A 21,775-nucleotide genomic window follows, 5' to 3' on the forward strand; every position below is an offset into this window, starting at 1 on the left:
AAAGTGTGCTTTGACTTCCTGTGACTATATATGGAGACCACCGGTATAGCATGAGTGAAGAAGAAAACATCTCCGGGAAAAATGAGAGCGTTTGTCTGTGAACAAATAAAATTAATTAACGTTTATTGCGGCCGATGACTATCTCCTATCTTAAAGAGACAAACACGTATTTTCCGTCGATTTTGTTGTGCTAAAACAGGAACTCAGAGACGCAAGCAAAAACATACGCACATCGCAACTGTGAATGAGAAAGCTACAGGTGAGCATTATTTTTCTTTATCTACAGCATTTGAACTTTATTTAGTTGCACGTATACCATCTCTATTCCATGTCTGTTTAAAATATGAAAAGAGCACTTTGCATTATTGATTGTGTGCTGTTTCAATATGTGAACATTTTGGAGGGGGCATTTCATTGTTTTCATACCTTTTCATTTGAATTGTAACCAACTTGCGTGCATAATCAACAATTATTTGAATAAGTTGACAGATAAATATTTTATGCCATGGTAAAGCTTATGTGTATGAATGTCGTTTTGTTGACACTTATGTGCTAGTCCCCCTTTAAGTTTATTACTCTAAGAAAAAGTTGTTTATCCATCCCTTCAGAATCCAATAATATTAATTTCGGTTTTAAAATGAAATCCTAGTTAATCATGATGCTTTTGGTTGATATGTTGGTTGATTATTGACCAGAAAAAAAGTATGAATGGGTGATTTCATTTCCTCAACAAGATGTTGTCTAATGGTATGCACAAATATATTATTCAGTCATTTAATTGTAGGCTATAATTAGCTGACTATCTTTCAGAGGATCTTGTGTTCTCTAACATGCACTCTGCATGTGATCTTTTCAAGGATTTCATCCTGTTGTTCCATCTTAGTTGTTCATGTCAATAATACGTTTTGAAAAGCTACAACCTGTTCCCTGCATGGGTCAAGGCAACCCAACCTTGCTGAACTGAAACTCTTATTTGGTATGTAGAAATCATTTAAGAAACAGACAGGCACAGATGCACACACCTTTTTTTTAAATACTCAAGTATGTCCATCAATTATTATTTTCACTTAAAGGCTAGATGTGTGAATTAATAATAACTGCATAGTTACACACATCCTTTGTAGAGCCATACTTTTCCCCAATCATCCAGTCCTGCAAAATTGTCATGAAGCATAGTTTTCTGCATGAGGGATCTATTTGCCAAGGGAACCTTTCTTGTGTATATATCATGCAGTTGTCTTGGAAACTGACTAACCTGACGTAGGGATGGTTGGTGTGTTCATTATAGCAATCACTCCTGGTAACCTCCCTTTTAACTTTTAACAATACTTCTGAATGTACCGACGCTCTCTTTCCAATAATTGTGCGATATTGGCCCTCATTTGTGAATTTCAGTGAAGAGGGTTGATGCATAATCAGCTTGGTCTTTGTGGCAATTCAATTGCTGCACTCAGATGATTTGCATGTACCAGAGAGGTGAATGACTGTTATGCAGATTGCAGGAATATGATTTTGTTTTTTAACTAAGCTCTTTAGAGGTAAACAAAAACAAGCGGGGTCCTAAGTGTTCACTTAGAAGGGGCTCGTTAAGTATCTTAAGGAGACAAATAACTCAAACAGGTGTTATATTTCCACTGCACCTAGAAAGTAATCACTTAGAGTTTTAACAATGAATTGCATTTCATCATCATGTACCCAGTGGATGCATTCAGTGAAGAAAATATTATTTCCTCCACTGAATTTTGCCTCTCCTACATGAGTAGCCTCATAACCTGTAATTAATCCTGCATCATATTACACTAATCAAAATAATTTAGCAAAATGTGCCTCTGGACACGTATCGTAAAGTCCCAAAAAACAGAAAATGCTGAATCCGATTTTCTTTTACCATTTTGTTTCACATAATTCTTAGATGTCCCCCTTGAGTTCTCTTGCGAATATAGGTCTCTCAATCTTATACAAAGAGAACAATTACAGAATAGTCATGTTATGTCTGCACACTGCATTTACAGTGCTGTATTGAGAGTAACATTAGCACACAGTTTGATAGTGCTGTTATTTTTGGGTTATGCCTAATGTATTGTGACATGTGATTGTTTGATTGCTTGGTTGTGTAACGGTCAATTCAGTTTGTGATATGAAAAACACGGTTGATTATAAATCACTGTCGCGGAGACATCATTCTAAACACAACAGTCACTTGAATGGTTGTTCCCACATCTATGGTTACATCTATGGCTATAAAAAATTCCATTCTCTTATTGGTTGACAGTTTAAATCTGTCTGTGTGGTACAGTGTCTTCCCTCAGAGCTTTGAGAAAGCCTTCTGTTGCAGGTTAGAGACTACTTGATTCTAGAGCCTAGCCCTATGAGTCACACTCTCAGCACTACTGGTGCTATAAAAAACACTGGCTAACCCTGTCTATTCCCCACACCCCCCTCTCTCTCTCCTTAAACATCCAAAGAGCAACTTGTGAAAAGGTTGAGTGAGAGGGTAACATCATTTCGATGTGTCCGTATGTCAGTTTGGCCCTTATAGTAGGCCTACGTATGACTATGAGTCTAAGGATCCAGGCCCGTATTATGTTGGTTGAAGGGTTCCCCGGTCCTTTTTTCTAAAGAGAGACGAACACGCTGTGAATCATTCATTTGTCACGTCACTCAGGATCATGGTTTTTGTAAAGGATCGAGCTCATATGCATTTACCTTCACCATCATGCAACCTTTCATTTAATAATGAATATCCTGTCATAGTGGTGTATCCATCAGTGGGACCCATGGTTGCTATTGTGTTGTGTTTGTGTTTGTATTGAGAGTTGAGTTGAGTAGCATAAAGAGGAGACCTTCATTATCTACGTAACATAACCAGTCTGTGTTGTTTTGCATATCATGTAATGCATTGCATGTACCCAGTGTATTCAGAGAATAGTCCTAAAAGTAAATTCTCATTGAATAGAGAATTGTTGCTCCCTGCGGTATGCCCTTTTTCATGTGGCTCTCTAAGTAGTTTCTGCTCTATTGCCAGGTAGTAGTAGGTAGTAGGTTTGTATAGCCTAACTAGCACAGAAAGACTTTACCCATGCTGTAAAACAGCTCCCAGACTCTTTCCCACCAACACTGACGAATATTCACTGCCTATCGATCTCAGATGCAAAGTGTCAGTCTTATGTCAATTCTGAATTGAGCGCCCGCTGATCACCCTAACAGATTGGCTCATTGGCTGTACAGGGGCTGCTGAGAATAAGCTGCTACCGTGGAACCTCTGATTTTCATCCGGTGGTTCTGCCAAAGCCTGGAGGGGATCAGAGCCCTTATCTATCTAGACATGCACACAGATCCCAATGATACTGTAGCTATGTCTCCCCATTCCATGTGAGGAATTTTCTCTCCATGTTCAACAAGATGTGGAGCTCCCAGCCCAACACCTTCTGTCTGTCATGTCACAATGCCCAGGACTCTAGTATGGTTGTTATGTTTGTGTTGGACATAAGTGAGCCCTTGTTAAATCAATAAGTTCCTTTCCCCCCCCTGATTATCTGTGATGAGCCATTCACACAGGTTTCAGTCTGGGGGCCTGAGTGACCACTTGTTTGGTCCATGCACAAAAGATTAATCAATCAAATAGATAGTTGTTGGTTGGGTTTGTTCCATAATGATGTTGTTTTTTGTGCGTCTTTTAATGTAATTACATTATGACAAAGCTGAAGGTCAACATGTGGATATCTTTATCATTTAATTATAATTGTCAGTGTATGTCCCAAAACCACAATAATATTGAGCAGTTACAACTGTGGAAAATACAATTGGAATAGAGAAGAAACACACACACACACACACACACACACACACACACACACACACACACACACACACACACACACACACACACACACACACACACACACACACACACACACACACACACACACACACACACACACACACAGTAGGCCATATACAGTACAGTCCATGCACATAATCAAGTAGATCTCCCATAGGCCCAAAGAAGATCATTTAAACAATCTATATTCTGAGTGACTGGCAGGACCGCCACCAAACATGGCTAAATAGATGACTAATTGATGGACTCATTGATAACAACGGCATTCAAATGACATTTTCTAAAAATTCCTGCCCTCTATTTTGAATATGATATCATGGCAGAATCTGTTCACTCAATCCTGAAGAAATGAGACAAAGAAAGCTTGCTGTGAGACTCCAGGGTCCCACTGATGGATACACTTTACAGCAGCAGTCTGGCTGATGTCATTTAACCACTAGGTGAACCAATCTATAACAATGATAATGACATCAGCGGCAGGATGAGTCCCCAGCGACAGAATGGGAGATTTTTTTTATAGATATGAGTCATAAATCCATTTTTATCTTCATCACAATTGGCATTGGAAATAACTGTGTCATACTGGCTCCCTGGGAGTCTGATGATGGGGTATTTGCAGTCCTTTAGCCTCATTGAATACGAAGCTGAGGAGATGAGAATCCAGGTGTGATCAGGACCAACTTTTACCTCATTGGTGCTATGGTGTGATAAGTTAGCCTGGTCAGGGGAAGACTGATATAATAACATCAAGTTATTATTAATGCAGCCTGCCTCGGTAGAATTCTGTCTACCTGGATTTACCAACCCTTTTCTCTCCCTCCACCGTTACCATAGAGACCCCTCCATCCCCTAACAGCAAGGAGCCTTTTGCTGCTGGGGCTCGCTGGCTTCTCACAGGAGAAATACAGTGTTGAGCATCGACGTCAGTCTCTGTTAAGGTCCAGGCACCTGTGATGTGTGAGAGTATGAGTGTGAGAGTGAGAGTGAGTGACATTCACTTGGCTGTGAGTGTTTCCTTAGCACGTTGACTCGTTTTTGTCACTGGGACTTGACGACTGAGACAGAGTGACATCCAGTTGGGAGGCCAGCCACGTCTAATTGAAATGAGCTGCTCACCTGGGAGAAGGCTTCTCTCTAATTGTGATGCTTCGCTAACTGTCACTAGTCAGAGCTGCAAGTGTATACCTAACAGACAGGTATTGGATCTGAGACACAAGCAGGTATCTGGTGTTTGTAGTTTGCTTTGTTAAAACAGCATCAGGTGTCTAATGACCTTGGGGAAACATGAAACGGTGCACACAGATTACCAATATATGAACAAATCTCTCTCACAAAAGCCTCTCCTGAGAAATGAAAGTGTGAAATGAAAACAGTACTTCTTATCATGTGGGTTTAACTATGGTGTCACTGTATAGGAAATAGTGGCATGAGATTCAAACCCACTTCATTCATAGGCAGTAACTCTTTTGACCCATATCCAAGGGGCACTACAATCCAGAACCTTCCTCAATGGAGGCGTTATAGACATATGAATACCTACATCGATGATACTGTTCACATTCTAACTAAAAGTGCGAGGCAAGCGCACTATCTGTCTCGAACAGTTACATTGAATTAATCCCTATTACAAATATATTGTCTAGCTAGCTGTGTTATTTAATGTGTCCCTTTCACTGTTTGAGAGAAAGCAGAACACAGAGCTGCCAGTCTGTCTCTCTTCCTCTTCCCTCAGAGATGTGACAAAAGAAAAACATTTGCTGTCAGCTGATGAAAAGAATGTATATCTGTCCCCTGAAAAAACTTTGCCATCAATCAAACCCTCTCTCTTGTATCCATGTAATTTCTTGTCTTTTAGTGCCTTTTAGTTTTTTCTCTACCTCTGCATTGTACTGTTGCTGCGTCTACTGGTGTCAGCCACCATACAAGCTGGTCAGAGGCTGGAGAGTGACTCATACTCACTGAGGTGGAACCTAACATTGGACTTGTTCTTTAGAAGTCTCACATCGTATCACAGTTTAACTAGAACCCTTAAGAACAAAGTCAGCGATGAATTAGACGTCTGTGATGATGATACTTCTATCTTAGCAGCACTTCTCTCTGCTACAGTAGATGGGGGTCGGTGGAGGACGATTTGAGAGAGCATTGCTTTAATGAGAGTTATTGCAGGTAGGTTTGTCACAACAGTGGCCAACCAGCAAGTCTATGATGAAATCAACCAGCATACGATATCAGTCAGCCTTGGACAGAAATAGCACGTACCTTCTGCCATGGGTTGAGTATAATTGAGTTAAGAGGGTGTGATTACTGTGATTAACCCTGTGTTTATGTAGCCAAAGGGAAGCTCCTCAAGTGCATATATCACATCTGTGTTAGATACTGTATATCCAACTATAGTTCAAATAAAAACTGGGATAAACGATTACAAGGATTTTCACACATTTACTGAACATTGTGGTACAACCTGACACATGTTTTAGGCTCATGTTCATGTGAATTATTCTCCTTGTGACCCCAGGTAGTGAATGAGCATGACGACGTTGCTGGACCTGAAGAGCAGTGTTCTGAGGCAGGTTCAGAGGAGCCAGTCTCTGAGGGGGAGGAGGGAGCCATCAGCCTCAGCAGCCAGCAGCATCCCCGTCACACACTGCCCTGACCAACTACCTCACGGGTGAGTCTCACACACTGCCCTGACCAACTACCTCACGGGTGAGTCTCTCACACTGCCCTGACCAACTACCTCACAGGTGAGTCTCGCACACTGCCCTGACCAACTACCTCACTGATGAGTCTCACACACTGCCCTGACCAACTACCTCACGGGTGAGTCTAACACACTGCCCTGACCAGCTACCTCACAGGTGAGTCTCACACACTACCCTGACTAGCTACCTCACGGGTGAGGCTCACACACTGCCCTGACCAGCTACCTCATGGGTGAGGCTCAGTGGCACACAGAAGTAACAGCAGTTATAATCGCACACATGCATGTAAACATGGATATTCACTCACTCACTCACTCACTCACTCACTCACTCACTCACTCACTCACTCACTCACTCACTCACTCACTCACTCACTCACTCGCTCGCTCGCTCGCTCGCTCACTCACTCACTCACTCACTCACTCACTCACTCACTCACTCACTCACTCACTCACTCACTCACTCACTCACCACCACCAGGTAATAATAATAATATAGCACTTTTTCTTACAAAATGGAATCTCAAAGCGCTTCCAAAGAAACAAATGATAAAAAATGGAAAGCAAAAGCTGTTTCCAGTCAGCCTTATAGGCAGTTTGAAAAGGCAGTCAGTCTCTGGTATGGCTTGAGTGGAGAGAGTGACATTGATGGTTAGCCAGGGAGAAAGTCAGTCTGACAGATACAGCTACAAACACAGGAACATTCAGACTGGATGAAGGAAAGGTTCCTCTGTCTCTGAGAAGAAGGCCTAGTCTGGTGCTGGGGACTATAAATATTCTGGACAAACCCAATATGTTTAATGTGTCCCTCTCCTCTACTCCAGAGATGGGACCTGTTTCTAAAATGCCTCGATCAGTCTGGTCTTCCCCAAGGAGACATCAAACATCCCAAAATACCAACAGCTAAATGCACAGTCAGACACTCAGTGAACGGGGAACATTGCTTTTGGGGGGAACAACACTTAGAAATACTTCAATGGTCTATCATTTATCTTTAATATGTAACTAGAACTTTTCATAACTTTTATCGAAAAAGAACGACCCAAATTCATCCAGTACATGTCAACAGAATTTTCTTATGTTATTTATTAACACATTTATTTGATTGATTAACCCCAAACTGGGATGGTTGTGATGAGCTGTCATCCTAAGGATATTGGCAGATGAATAGGCCACAGCAGAATTGACAGGTGCAGGTGAATAAATCAATTGTTTTTCCAGTCATCCTTTGGAGCGAGGCTTCTGTTTTGATACCTCTTCAGCTGAATGTCAAAGTCAAAAGTAATGGGCATGTGAACCTTGAGGTTTCTATAGCAACCCAACAACGTCTGTTTGTTACAGCCTGCTCCTAAAATATGAACAACTAGATGGTTAATGATGGCGCATAGTTTATTTGTGAGGGAGAAAAACACCTGTGATGCTCTTTGCAGAATTTTTTGTAATTATTACTTTGATCTGTTGAATTATCAAACACTGGCCCTTTAAAAGACTTGAGGAGCTACAGCGACACAACACTATTGATACACAAGGGAGATTGGGGTTGGTTGTCCCAGGAGTGGGTTGTCTCAGGGGTGGGTTTGTCTCAGGAGTGGGTTTGTCTCAAGGGTGGGTTGTCTCAGGGGTGGGTTGTCTCAGGGGTGGGTTTGTCTCAGGAGTGGGTTTGTCTCAAGGGTGGGTTGTCTCAGGGGTGGATTGTTTCAGTGGTGGGTTGTCTCGGGGGTGGATTGTCTCAGGGGTGGGTTGTCTCAGGTGCGTGCGGGTTGTCTCAGGGATGGGTTTGTCTCAGGGGTGGGTTTGTCTCAGGGGTTGGTTTGTCTCAGGGGTTGGTTTGTCTCAGGGGTTGGTTTGTCTCAGGGGTTGGTTTGTCTCAGGGATGGGTTGTCTCAGGGGTGGGCTGTCTCAGGTGTGTGCGGGTTGTCTCAGGGGTTGGGTTGTCTCAGGGGTGGGTTTATCTCAGGGGTGGGTTTATCTCAGGGGTGGTTTGTCTCAGGGGTGGGTTGTCTCAGGGGTGGGTTGTCTCGGGGGGTTGTCTCAGAGGTTGGTTGTTTCAGGCGTTGGTTGTGTCACGGGTTAGTTGTCTCAGGAGTTGATTGTAACATGAGTTGGTTGTCACAGTGTTAATTACTCACAATCTAATATTTTTAAGGGTGTGATGTGTGAATTTTATAAAATAACTCATCCACCTGGTCAATTTGTGTCAGCATAACGAAACATTGAAGTGAGAGGAATTCATGTGTTTTTCATAAGTAAAATCAAAATGTATGTACAGTGGGGCAAAAAAGTATTTAGTCAGTCACCAATTGTGCAAGTTCTCCCACTTAAAAAGATGTGAGGCCTGTAATTTTCATCACAGGTACACTTCAACTATGACAGACAAAATGAGGGAAAAAAATCCAGAAAATCACATTGTAGGATTTTTTATTTATTTATTTGCAAATTATGGTGGAAAATAAGTATTTGGTCACCTACAAACAAGCAAGATTTCTGGCTCTCACAGACCTGTAACTTCTTCTTTAAGAGGCTCCTCTGTCCTCCACTCGTTACCTGTATTAATGGCACCTGTTTGAACTTGTTATCAGTATAAAAGACACCTGTCCACAACCTCAAACAGTCACACTCCAAACTCCACTATGGCCAAGACCAAAGAGCTGTCAAAGGACACCAGAAACAAAATTGTAGACCTGCACCAGGCTGGGAAGACTGAATCTGCAATAGGTAAGCAGCTTGGTTTGAAGAAATCAACCGTGGGAGCAATTATTAGGAAATGGAAGACATACAAGACCACAGATAATCTCCCTCGATCTGAGGCTCCATGCAAGATCTCACCCCGTGGGGTCAAAATGATCACAAGAACGGTGAGCAAAAATCCCAGAACCACACGGTGGACCTTGTGAATGACCTGCAGAGAGCTGGGACCAAAGTAACAAAGCCTACCATTAGTAACACACTACGCTGCCAGGTACTCAAATCCTGCAGTGCCAGGCGTGTCCCCCTGCTTAAGCCAGTACATGTCCAGGCCCATCTGAAGTTTGCTAGAGAGCATTTGGATGATCCAGAAGAAGATTGGGAGAATGTCATAGGGTCAGATGAAACCAAAATAGTACTTTTTGGTAAAAACTCAACTCGTCGTGTTTGGAGGACAAAGAATGCTGAGTTGCATCCAAAGAACACCATACCTACTGTGAAGCATGGGGGTGGAAACATCATGCTTTGGGGCTGTTTTTCTGCAAAGGGACCAGGACGACTGATCCGTGTAAAGGAAAGAATGAATGGGGCCATGTATTGTGAGATTTTGAGTGAAAACCTCCTTCCATCAGCAAGGTCATTGAAGATGAAACGTGGCTGGGTCTTTCAGCATGACAATGATCCCAAACACACCGCCCAGGCAACGAAGGAGTAACGAAGGAGTAAGAAGCATTTTAAGGTCCTGGAGTGGCCTAGCCAGTCTCCAGATCTCAACCACATAGAAAATCTTGGGAGTTGAGAGTCGTGTTGCCCAGCAACAGCCCCAAAACATCACTGCTCTAGAGGAGATCTGCATGGAGGAATGGGCCAATATACCAGCAGCAGTGCGTGAAAACCTTGTGAAAACTTATAGAAAACATTTGACCTCTGTCATTGCCAAAAAAGGGTATATAACAAAGTATTGAGATAAACTTAATTTGCAAATAAATTCATAAAAAATTCTACAATGTGATTTTCTGGATTTTTTTTCTCATTTTGTCTGTCATAGTTGAAATGATTGAACCTATGATGAAAATTACAGGCCTCTCATATTTTTAAGTGGGAGAACTTGCACAATTGTATACTTTTGTAACCTGCCCCACTGTATATTGGTGCTTCCATTGTAAATGTTTCTAGCTCAAGCCATGTGGTATCTAGCATCTTAACTTGGTTTTTACATGTAAGAGTCTATCTGGAAAGAACACCTTTTTATATACTGGCACTGTTGAGTGGAACAAACTACCACAGCAACTCAAAGCCATGTCGACCATAACGTCATTTAAAAAGAATGTCAAAAGCTGGCTAATGATCGACCAATAGAAAACACAATGTCTGTATGCAATGCTCTAGGCTATGACAATGTTGTCCTGTCTTTTGTTTTGTTATGTGTTATATGCCTAGTAGCCTAGGCCTACTATGTCTGTTTTTGTGTCATCTTTGAAGATATATAGATAGTAAATGCACTGTCTATCTACCTATCTACCTACCTACGTCGGATGTAAGTCGGATGTTTACATACACCTAGGTTGGAGTCATTGAAACTCGTTTTTCAACCACTCCACAAATTTCTTGTTAACAAACTATAGTTTTGGCAAGTCAGTTAGGACATCTAGTTTGTGCATGACACAAGTCATTTTTCCAACAACTGTTTACAGACAGATTATTTAATTTATAATTCACTCTATCACAGTACCAGTGGGTCAGAAGTTTACATATACTAAGTTGACTGTGCCTTTAAACAGCTTGGAAAATTCCTGAAAATTATGTCATGGCTTTAGAAGCTTCTGATAGGCTAATTGACATCATTTAAGTCAATTGGAGGTGTGCCTGTGAATGGATGTTCAAGGCCTACCTTCAAACTCAGTGCCTCTTTGCTTGACATCATGGGAAAATCAATAGAAATCAGCCAAGACCTCAGAAAACAAATGTAGACCTCCACAAGTCTGCTTCATCATTGGGAGCAATTTCCAAACTCCAAAAGGTACCATGTTCATCTGTACAAACAATAGTACGCAAGTACAAACACCATGGGACCACGCAGCCGTCATACCGCTCAGGAAGGAGACACGTTCTGTTTCCTAGAGATGAACGTACTTTGGTGTGAAAAGCGCAAATCAATCCCAGAACAACAGCAAAGGACCTTGTGAAGATGCTAGAGGAAACAGGTACAAAAGTATCTATATCCACAGTAAAACGAGTCCTATATCGACATAACCTGAAAGGCCACTCAGCAATGAAGAAGCCACTGCTCCAAAACCACCATAAAAAAGCCAGACTAAGGTTTGCAACTGCACATGGGGACAAAGATCTTACTTTTTGGAGAAATAGCCTCTGATCTGATGAAACAAAAATAGGACTGTTTGGCTATAATGACCGTCGTTATGTTTGGAGGAAAAAGGGCGATGCTTGAAAGCCGAAGAACACCATCCCAACTGTGAATCACGGGGGTGGCAGCATCATGTTGTGGGGGTTCTTTGCTGCAGGAGGTTCTGGTGTACTTCACAAAATAGATGGCATTATGAGGATGGAAAATGATGTGGATATATTGAAGCAACATCTCCAGACATTAGTCAGGAAGTTAAAGCATGGTCGCAAATGGTTCTTCCAAATGGACAATGACCCCAAGCATACTTCCAAAATTGTGGCAAAATGGCTTAAGGACAACAAGGTCAAGGTATTGGAGTGGCCATCACAAAGCCCTGACCTCAATCCTATAGAAAAGATGTGGGCAGAAGGAATGGGCCAAAATTCACCCGACTTATTGTGTGAAGCTTGTGGAACGTTACCCGAAACGTTTGACCCAAGTTAAACAATTTAAATGCAATGCTAACAAATACTAATTGAGTGTATGTAAACTTTTGACCCACTGGGAATGTGATGAAAGATATAAAAGCTGAAATAAATAATTTTCTCTCTACTATTATTCTGACATTTCACATTCTTAAAATAATGTGGTGATCCTAACTGATGTAAAACAGGGAATTTTTACTAGGATTAAATGTCAGGAATTGTGAAAAACTGAGTTTAAATGTATTTGGTTAAGGTGTATGTAAACTTCCGACTTCCACTTTATCTACCTACAATGCATTCGGAAAGTATTCAGACCCATTTACTTTTTTCACATTTTGTTACGTTACAGCCTTATTCTAAAATTGATCAAATTCAATGTGTTCCTCATCAATACCCCATAATGACAAAGCTAAACTGTTTTTTAGACATTTTAGCTAATTTATGACATTTTTTAACTGAACTTATTTACATAAGTATTCAGACCCTTTGCTATGAGACTTGAAATTGAGCTTAGGTGAGTCCTGTTTCCATTGATCATCCTTAAGATGTTTCTACAACTTGATTGGAGTCCCCCTGTGGATGGACGTGATTTGGAAAGGCACACACCTGTCTATATAAGGTCCCACAGTTGACAGTGCATGTCAGAGCAAAAAACAAGTGATGAGGTCGAAGGAATTGTCTGTAGAGGTCCGAGACAGGATTGTGTCGAGGCACAGATCTGGAGAAAGGTACCGAAAAATTGTTGCAGAATTGAAGGTCTTCCATCATTCTTAAATGGAAGAAGTTTGGAACCATCAAGACTCTTCCTAGAGCCCGGACAAACGGGGGGAAAGGCCTTGGTCAGGGAGATGACCAAGAGCCTGATGGTCACTCTGACAGAGCTCTAGATTTCCTCTGTGGTGATGGGGGAACCTTCCAGAAGGACAACTACCTCTGCAGCACTCCACCAATCAAGCCTTTATAGTAGATTGGTCAGACTGAAGCCACTCCTCAGTTAAAGGCACATGACAGCCCGCTTGGAGTTTGCCAAAAGGCACCTAAAGGACTTTCAGACCATGAGAAACAAGATTCTCCGGTCTGATGAAACAAAGATTGAACTCTTTGGCCTGAATGCCAACCATCATGTCTGGAAGAAACCTGGCACAATCCCTACGGTGAAGCATGGTTGTGGCAGCAACATGCTGTGGGGATGTTTTTCAGCGGCAGGGTCTGGGCTGCTCGTCAGGAAAAATTAGCAACAATTTCTAAAAACCTGGTTTCCTTTGTCATTATGGGATATTATGTATAGATTGATGCAGGGAAAAAAACAATGCAATCAATTTTAGAATCAAGCTGCTACGTCTGATTTACATTGGAGGGTTAGGGGGTTGGTTGACATTATCAACTCCTTTATAATACATCCCAAGCTCTTTTGTGCTTTTTTGGTTGTTGTGCTTTTAGCTTCCTTCATTGCCTCTCTTTCACAAATATAATTTATGTCACACACCCACACACGCACACATGCATGTGCAAACACACGCATACACACACACACATTTACTTAAAATGTCATATGGTATTCTCACGGTATAAAAAGCTTTATTTTGTTAGGAATAAAGAAAGAAAGGCTTTGTTATTTGTAATACTTATTCTAATACTCTGTATCCCCATGCTACTCAGGGCCAGAAGCTAGGATATGCATATTATTAGTAGATTTGGATAGAAAACACTATGATGTTTCTAAAACGGTTTGAATTATGTCTGTGAGTATAACATAACTTATTTGGCAGGCGAAATCCAGAGGACAAACTATTCAGGAAAAAAACAACATTTGAGGTCACTCTCTTTTCAATGGGGTTTCTATGTGGATCTAAATTTCTAAGGCACTTGCTTGCAGTTCCTATCGCTTCCACTGGATGTCAACAGTCTTTAGAAATTGGTTGATGTTTTTCATTTGAGAAATGAAGAAGTAGGGCTGTTCAGAACAAGGATTGAGTCTAGTGTACTGTTGTGGTTGGGGCGCACATCCTGAAAGCTCACTACACACTGTTTTTATCCGCTATTGAACGCAGTTTATCCCGTCTCAAATTTGATTGATTATTTACGTAAATAAATACCTAAAGTTGTATTGGGAAAGTTGTTTGAAATGTTTGGACAAAGATTACAGGAAATGTATTAGATATTTTGTAGTCATGTTGCGCGAGTTGGAACCGGTGTTTTTCTGGATCAAACGGGCCAAATAAATTGACATTTTGGAGATATAACGATGGAATTAATCGAACAAAAGGACCATCTATGATGTTTGTGGGGCATTTTGGAGTGCGAACAGAATAAGCTCTTCAACAGTACGGCATGAATTATATCGTTATTTCTGAGTTTTGTGTCACGCCTGGCGGGATGAAATATGATTGTCTGTGTTTGTTTGATGGGGTGCTGTCCTCAGATAATCACATGGTTTGCTTTCGCCATAAAGCCTTTTTGAAATCTGACACCGTGGCTGGATTAACAAGACAGTAAGCTTTATTTTGACATATTGCATGTGTATTTTCAAGAATGTTAAATATTTACAATTCTGTAGTTTGAATTTGGCGCCCTGCACTTTCACTGGATGTTGGTCAGGTGGGACGGTAGCGTCCCATCTAGCCTAGAGAGGTACTGGTGTTGAGAAATACACACAAGTAAAAAATAAGTGTGACAATCAACCCCGGTCTCCCCTTTATCAACCCAGTTATGGGAGATGAATTGGATCAGTATAACATCAATCTGACCCGTTGATTTGCATTGAAAATGTGACATTCGGTTCGCGCCCAGGCTCTGTTGTAACCGGCCGCGACCGGGAGGTCCGTGGGGCGACGCACAATTGACCTAGCGTCGTCCTGGTTAGGGAGGGTTTGGTCGGTAGGGATATCCTTGTCTCATCGCGCACCAGCGACTCCTGTGGCGGGCCGGGCGCAGTGCATGCTAATTAAGGTTGCCAGGTGCACAGTGTTTCCTCCGACACATTGGTGCGGCTGGCTTCCGGGTTGGATGCGCGCTGTGTGAAGAAGCAGTGCGGCTTGGTTGGGTTGTGTATCGGAGGACGCATGACTTTCAACCTTCGTCTCTCTCGAGCCCGTACAGGGGTTGTAGCGAATTTTTAAAGAAGAAAAAAAAAAGAAAATGTGACATTCTCCATCCCGCCATCATTTTGTACCTACCTGGACTGCAACAAGAGAGATTATAATTAGAACTGGCCCCTGTGTCCCCATGATGGCTCTAAATGATCACTCACCCTATCACCACTTGGAGAGAAGAAGGAGGAGGGAGTGGTAGAGGGAGATGGAGGAAGGAGATAGAGAGAGACTTGTCTTCCTCTGCCAGGCAGGCAGCAACCATGGTCATCGTCTCCCACTGAAGACTGCTAGAGAGAACTCTAAGTGAAGTCTGACTGAGCCGCTGGACGCTCATCAGTAGGTTGCATGAAAGGCTGTTTGTGTCCTTCATTAGCCATAGAGAGGGAGAGAGAGAGAGCCGACACCTATGATCCACACTGGCGCTCATTAATACCAAGGATGCAAATGAGGCATGGCTAAAGCATCAGTGTCCAACCCAGTATAGACGACCCAGGGTGTAAATTACCCAGATGGGCATCAGGTCAGAGACAAACACACATGGGGGAAAAGATTATAAGCAGTTGTTTCTTCAGTCAGAACTAAATAATCACAATGTAGCTTCTCATCCATGGATGGAAGGAAGTCATTATATGTTAGTCGTGCATAAAGAGACATCACATGTAGGAAGTACTGTAGATCCCCAGTGAGGAAATGTACCCTGAAGAGGAGATTATTAACCAATAGACAGACATTTCCTGAGGGTGATTATATTTTCCGATGACTAGGACTTGCTCTTTTCAAAGTCCTGTCTTCACCTTAAACACGGGCCATCATTATTCAGGCATTATCAAATGATTCCAAGCTCATTGATTTGTTACACCATTAGAGGGACTTTAAGTGTCAAGAACATTGAATTTCTTCATTCATTATCATTAATATTAAAGCATGCAGAAAAGACCGGAACACTCACACCTAGCAAACATTCTCTGTGTGGTGTTTTGGGGAATACTTTCTGAAGCTTTGAAGTTGCATCATCATAACCCTCAGGATGTCTATTCATATGGGGACACAGGCTATGGAAGATACATGTAAGAGAAAACTTTTATTTTGTAAAAAAAAAAAATGTATGTCATGTTTCAGCATATACCCAAACACATTGTATTACTCTGTATTCATCTGTATATGTTCGTCTGAGTCTGCATGTCTAGTTGCCTATTTCAGCTCATAATTCACCTTTTCGACAGCAAAACATGAGCAAAGATTTTGAATAAATATTCCAAATGAAATGGAATATTAATAATAAACTGTATTGGAAGAAGCTGTTTCCTAGCAACATAAAATTGCGTGTGTGCGTGTGTGTGTGCGTGTGTGTGTGTGTGTGTGAGAGAGAGATAGAAAAAGGTAGGAGGGAGACTGAGAGGGAGAGAGAAAGAGTGACTGACTCACACAGACCCCTATAATTTGTGATTGTGGGTTTTTCTTAATCATACAAATCTTCAAAGAGAATCCAGACATCAGAAAATACACTTACAAAGGTTAAAAGCGAAAGGTGCCGCTGGTACACTGAACACTGAGCCAAAGTCTTGTTTTGGATACATAGTGTTAAATGTTGATAGACTCAAATAACCTATTTAATCACCATATGACTCATGATGTAACCAACCTGTTAACAAAGCAGATAAGCTTGGCATGCCTTCATGCTGCTTCACAAAAATGTCAGGCTAGATGTCAGATATGAAAGTACCTGTTTAATGGGGCTGACACATTACAAGACTACCATTTTCCAACGTAAATAAAATATCTGTACCTTGAATTCTGTCACTGTATTGACGGAATGTTTTTCATGCTCATTAATTAGATTTCTACAGAAATGAGGTATTTTAGCTCTTTGGGCATCCTGTCAAGCTTCCATTGTAAAGACAGACAGACATCCTCATTCCTCTGTCATTTCTCGTCCCGCACTAAACGTACCCTGGCCACAAATAATCAGGGATGTTCCCACCCACTGCCTCCTGCTCCCTGGAGACATTGTCTCAGACAGGGGCGTGGAATCCAATGCATGGGGAGATCAGTGGGAGCTGTGTCGGCTGCCACCAGACTGCCGCCACCAGACTGCCACGCACCCGCTGTGATGTGACAGGCAGCCCTAATAAAGGTGCGTGACTGAGAGGGGGCCATGTGGACAGCTCCTCTGTCCTCTCTCTGCATAATGAGACAGGGGGTCTGGGCTAGGAGACAGGTGGGGGGGTATCAGGCCTGTATTGTTGCTCCTGGTGCTCAGCCACACAACTCATTCCAGAACACTCCTCTAGTCTGGGAAGGGAAGAAAAGAGGGAAGGGGGGTATTCCCAAGGTGTTCAGCTGTGCCAGTGAATCCCTCCGCCACGAATGTGCCTCCATCACCATGGCGACTGGGGCTATGAAATTAGCAAGTGGCAGGAGTCCAAGAGTTCACCAGCTCAGAGAGAGGAAAAATTGAATGTATTTTGTATCTTCCCTGGATTAGAATAACGTTCTATGGCAGACATGGTAGAGTGACTTTGAATCTTTGTTGAGCTTCATATTTTTGCTATTACTCAAGGGAGCACAGCAACTCCCAAGGACCTTAAGTGTAGTGCAGTGAGATGATTCTTATTGAATGATTCACCACTGAGATGGGCTGCTTTCTCACCTTCTATCCACTGTCTGTTTATACTGGCCTTAGGCTACCAATAATTCCCAGACACACACGTTATTTAAGTTATTTGGAGGATATATTGGCACGGGTGTTGTTAGGCCCGAGACTAAGTCGGAGGCTGGCAAACTGTGCCAATATATCCTCCAACCACCGGCTTTGAGGGCATTATCACTTTTGTACAAATCAAATAATAATTACATATTTTAATTCAAAACTTTATTTTGATGAATTTATTCATACTATTTCATCCTTCCACAGGATATCGTCCCGAAACAAATCTAGGGTTGCTACCCAAGCCGGCTGGTCGTTCGTGCTATTGGCTTGGTTGCCAGGGATGCGACCCAGTCGTTCAGTCTTTTTGTTCTGTATCTATGGACCAGTCGTTCGTTCTAAATGTTCCATTGTCATACTGGCTGGAAAAGTTCTTATCCCTTGCTTGCTAGCTGGCCAACGACAACTAACTTACAGTCACGTCAAACAGTACAGACAGAATAACAATAGCAATTTGTTGATACTGTTTTCTAGTGACATTTAACAATGAGCTAATGAGGCACGATTTCGCTGGCATAGAAAATGTGCTCTCTCATTAGGACACTGTTGTTTAGAGGAGCTAGCCAACAACACAGATAACGCAGTAACTTGAAACTGAAGCTGGAAAGACTGCAAACTAGCTGCACTTAATTTCGTTTGACCTTTTTTCAATTTACATTTCTTTGTATATATCCATAAAAAAGGATGCCAGCTGATTCATGATTTAGACTGGCTGAGAAACGCTGCCTGCCTCTCTCTCTCGTCCCGACTCCCAACCCCTACACGTTCATTACTACGGGACAGTTGGAGATCGAATTTGAACATTGAAACAATGTTGCAAATGTTGGAGAGACAGACAGTACAGTTTAAACAAATCTTGGTAAAGTTTAAACAAATCTAAATGTTAGTCTAAAAGAAATGTGAGATAATGTCTAGATGCTTTTTATAGTGGAGATTAAGTGTATAACTTCCTTGCCTGGGATGATGAGACAGTGGATTGTGCCGTCAGATGGAACAGAATAAATAGGCATTTTAACGTCATAGATTTAGCCAGTGGTAATTTTTGGAATAGACACCGTCTGGAATGCGCTTTTAACCAATCAGCATTGAGGATTAGACCCACCCGTTGCATAATAACAGACAATTCCCCTCAGCTTTGTTGCTGCAGGAAGGAATGTCTGTCTAGTCTAGTGAAAGACATGGGCTACTGAATCATATATAATGTAACAGTTTGTTCATGATAGTCTATTATATGTGTTGCTGGTTGTGATTGACAGCTCAGCATTAGGTCTCCTTTAGTCTTTTGCTAAATGGAAACCAAGCATAATAAAGCTAATCCACATTTACTAAGGATGATAGAAGCATCTGTGAGTAACAGTGTTTACTGAGGAGTTAAGAAAGCGTTTCTCTATATAGACCCTTTAGGACAGCTTTGTTTCTATAATCTTAACAGAAAATTCACAGAATGTGTCAAATGAGAATTGAATTGACCGTGTTATCTCTCTCTGTATGTTTTACAGGCTGTCTGAGGGGAATGGAGAGTTCTTTGTGCGTATGAATGGCATCCTTCAGAAACAAGAGAATCTGCTGCGTGATGCCCAGGCTGAGGTAAACCCTAAACCTCCTTATGTTTATTTAAAGGGGTAGTGCATTCTAAAACAAGATTTCCTTGTAAAAAAAATATTTCCATTCTATGAGGTTGAAATAACAGTCTGAAATTGTGAAAAGTATGATAATGCCCTTTTTAGTGTTGGAGCTTTAAAAAACTAACTAACAAAAACAAAAAACTAACTAACTAACAAAAAAACGACTGGAATTTTAGCCTGTTCAGATGGGATGGAGTTTTTGACCCACAGCATGACATCACAATCTGATCTGATTATTCTGACCAATGACCAGTAATCTTTTATTTGTACATGTATCCTCTTACTTTGAAGGGGTAGGCTCTAGAGTCTAGACAATCCTATCTGCCAATCAGGGCTGTGCATATAAACATATTTACATTTGTAACAACACACCAACACAATCAGACTGAGCAATGATAAAAAGTACATTTTCATGAACTAACCACACGCAGGGATTTTTTTAGACATACAGTGATGATTTAAAAAATAAAATAAAAAAGACTGCATGTGAGCTTTAAGTAGGAAGATCTTTGAAATGAAAATAACATTTTTTAAGGAGACTATAGAGGAAAGGTCTTGGGTAGTATACACATACTTTGCTCTCGTCGGTCCCCTCTGCTATGCTTATGAAACAGGGGTCAATGTGCTGCCAACAGCTTAGCTTCCTCCACTGTCCAACTGCCCCACACTGGGCTCGAACCAGCGACCCTCTGCTTCGCAACGCACGTGACTGCCCTCCTTAACAATGTTCCAATGGGTTGAACTAGGTCTGGTACATTTCAAGTTATTTGTGGAGCTAGCTTAGGGTACGTTCATAACTCTGTGTTACACAGTGGACTGAGGGGACAGATGGACAAGGTTGAGAAGGCCACTCAAAAGGCTGGAGGCTCAGCTGTCAGAAGAAGCTGCTCTCCATGGCTCTCTACCCCCTCACTTCCCACACAAGAGGAAATAGACTGGGACTGAATGGGGCGCTATTAAGATGTTTATCTGAGAACACTTGTTTTCCAGCCTCTTCAGGTTTTAAAGTGGTGAAAAGGGAACAAAAAGAAAATCAATGATGCAGTCATTGCCTCTGTCTGATTGTGTGCCGCAATAGAAAACAAAAGTGTTTGGTTGGCGATACCAGCTCATTGTGACTTAACCTCACAACCCTTTCCAAGCCTTATTAAAGCAGTAATGGTGATGGAGCCTGCTTAAGGTTTCAAGTTATCTCTCTCTGTGTCTCCGCAGTGCGAAGGGGAAGGTAACACAGCCGCACCACCAGCAGAGCACGTAGACCAGGCCTTCGTTCCAGAGAGGTCCAGCAGGAGAGAGGTGAGTAGCCTGGGCTCCCTAGGGGTAGAACATTCAGCTCTAGCGATGGAGGGGTATTTGACTTGTTATTGGCCTATCTCATATCTAGCTCCCCAACTAGAATCTAGTGTCCTGAACCCAGTTTGCCTCCATCCTCACATGGCTGTAGCTAGCTACACTGTTGCGTAAAACTCACACATTGTTAGGTACAGCAAGGACACATCATTCTATTGACAGAGAATTGTTTCCCAGCTCTCATTTAGCAGTGACCCTGCTTTAAGAAAGAAAAACGGTAGTTAAGGCATTCACTGAGGTTGTTTTCTTCCAGCTGGACCTCCTGTATGAAGAGGCCGTTTACACGGTAGTCAACAGGGTGGGCGTGCCCTCGCCAGAGTACATCACCAATGAAGGCGACATCTTCAGTTATCTGCTGAAGGTTCACACACTCTTTTGATCAGCGAAATCCGTTTAGTGAACAGCCCACCTGGCCAAACTCTCACACACACACGGCAGAGACCAACAAACACTTGCTCTCATACACAAAAACACACACACACACACACTTATGAACGCACCCTAGTGTGCTGTAATTTACACTTCAAATACTGACTAATAAAATAGACAAGACCAGCAAGAGCCAAGTAAGCTGAAATAATTACTGTTCCAGAAAACAACAGCAGAAATCAGATTGTCTCGTCATGTGACTCCTGTTGTAAACCCCTCCTCTAATCTCTGTCCTCACCAACTGATCCTAGAGGTTCAGTCCGGCGGTAGAGAGCCATGTTTGCTTTGAGACATCTGTAGGAGACTGAGCAGATGTGCTTTGGCTTAGAGCTGATTAAACATCAAAGCCCAGGCCCACTGAGTATTGATGTTCAGCTGTAATATTACATCCATTCAGACTCTGTCACTCCAAAGCTGCATCCTTGCTTCCTCTGTCGCTCTCTGCTTGAGGTGGTGGACCAGGGGACATGTCCCCATGCTTTGAAGTGACCCCTGGTTCTCTTTGGCCTTTTGAAG

General features: G+C 42.0%; 1 protein-coding gene across 1 annotated transcript in view; it reads left to right on the plus strand.

Moving 5' to 3' along the window:
- The window catches only part of LOC118365348 (BAI1-associated protein 3), a 37,216-nt gene continuing 15,441 nt past the window's right edge, over window positions 1-21,775 (plus strand). Inside the window, exons 1-5 of the mRNA XM_052490935.1 lie at window positions 1-259; window positions 6,357-6,509; window positions 19,355-19,442; window positions 20,693-20,776; window positions 21,084-21,191. Coding sequence (XP_052346895.1) covers window positions 6,364-6,509; window positions 19,355-19,442; window positions 20,693-20,776; window positions 21,084-21,191 — 426 coding nt within the window. The 5' untranslated portion in view covers window positions 1-259; window positions 6,357-6,363. The remainder of the gene's footprint in view (window positions 260-6,356; window positions 6,510-19,354; window positions 19,443-20,692; window positions 20,777-21,083; window positions 21,192-21,775) is intronic.

This window comes from Oncorhynchus keta, chromosome 32 (assembly GCF_023373465.1).
Source record: "Oncorhynchus keta strain PuntledgeMale-10-30-2019 chromosome 32, Oket_V2, whole genome shotgun sequence".
Taxonomy (NCBI): domain Eukaryota; kingdom Metazoa; phylum Chordata; class Actinopteri; order Salmoniformes; family Salmonidae; genus Oncorhynchus; species Oncorhynchus keta.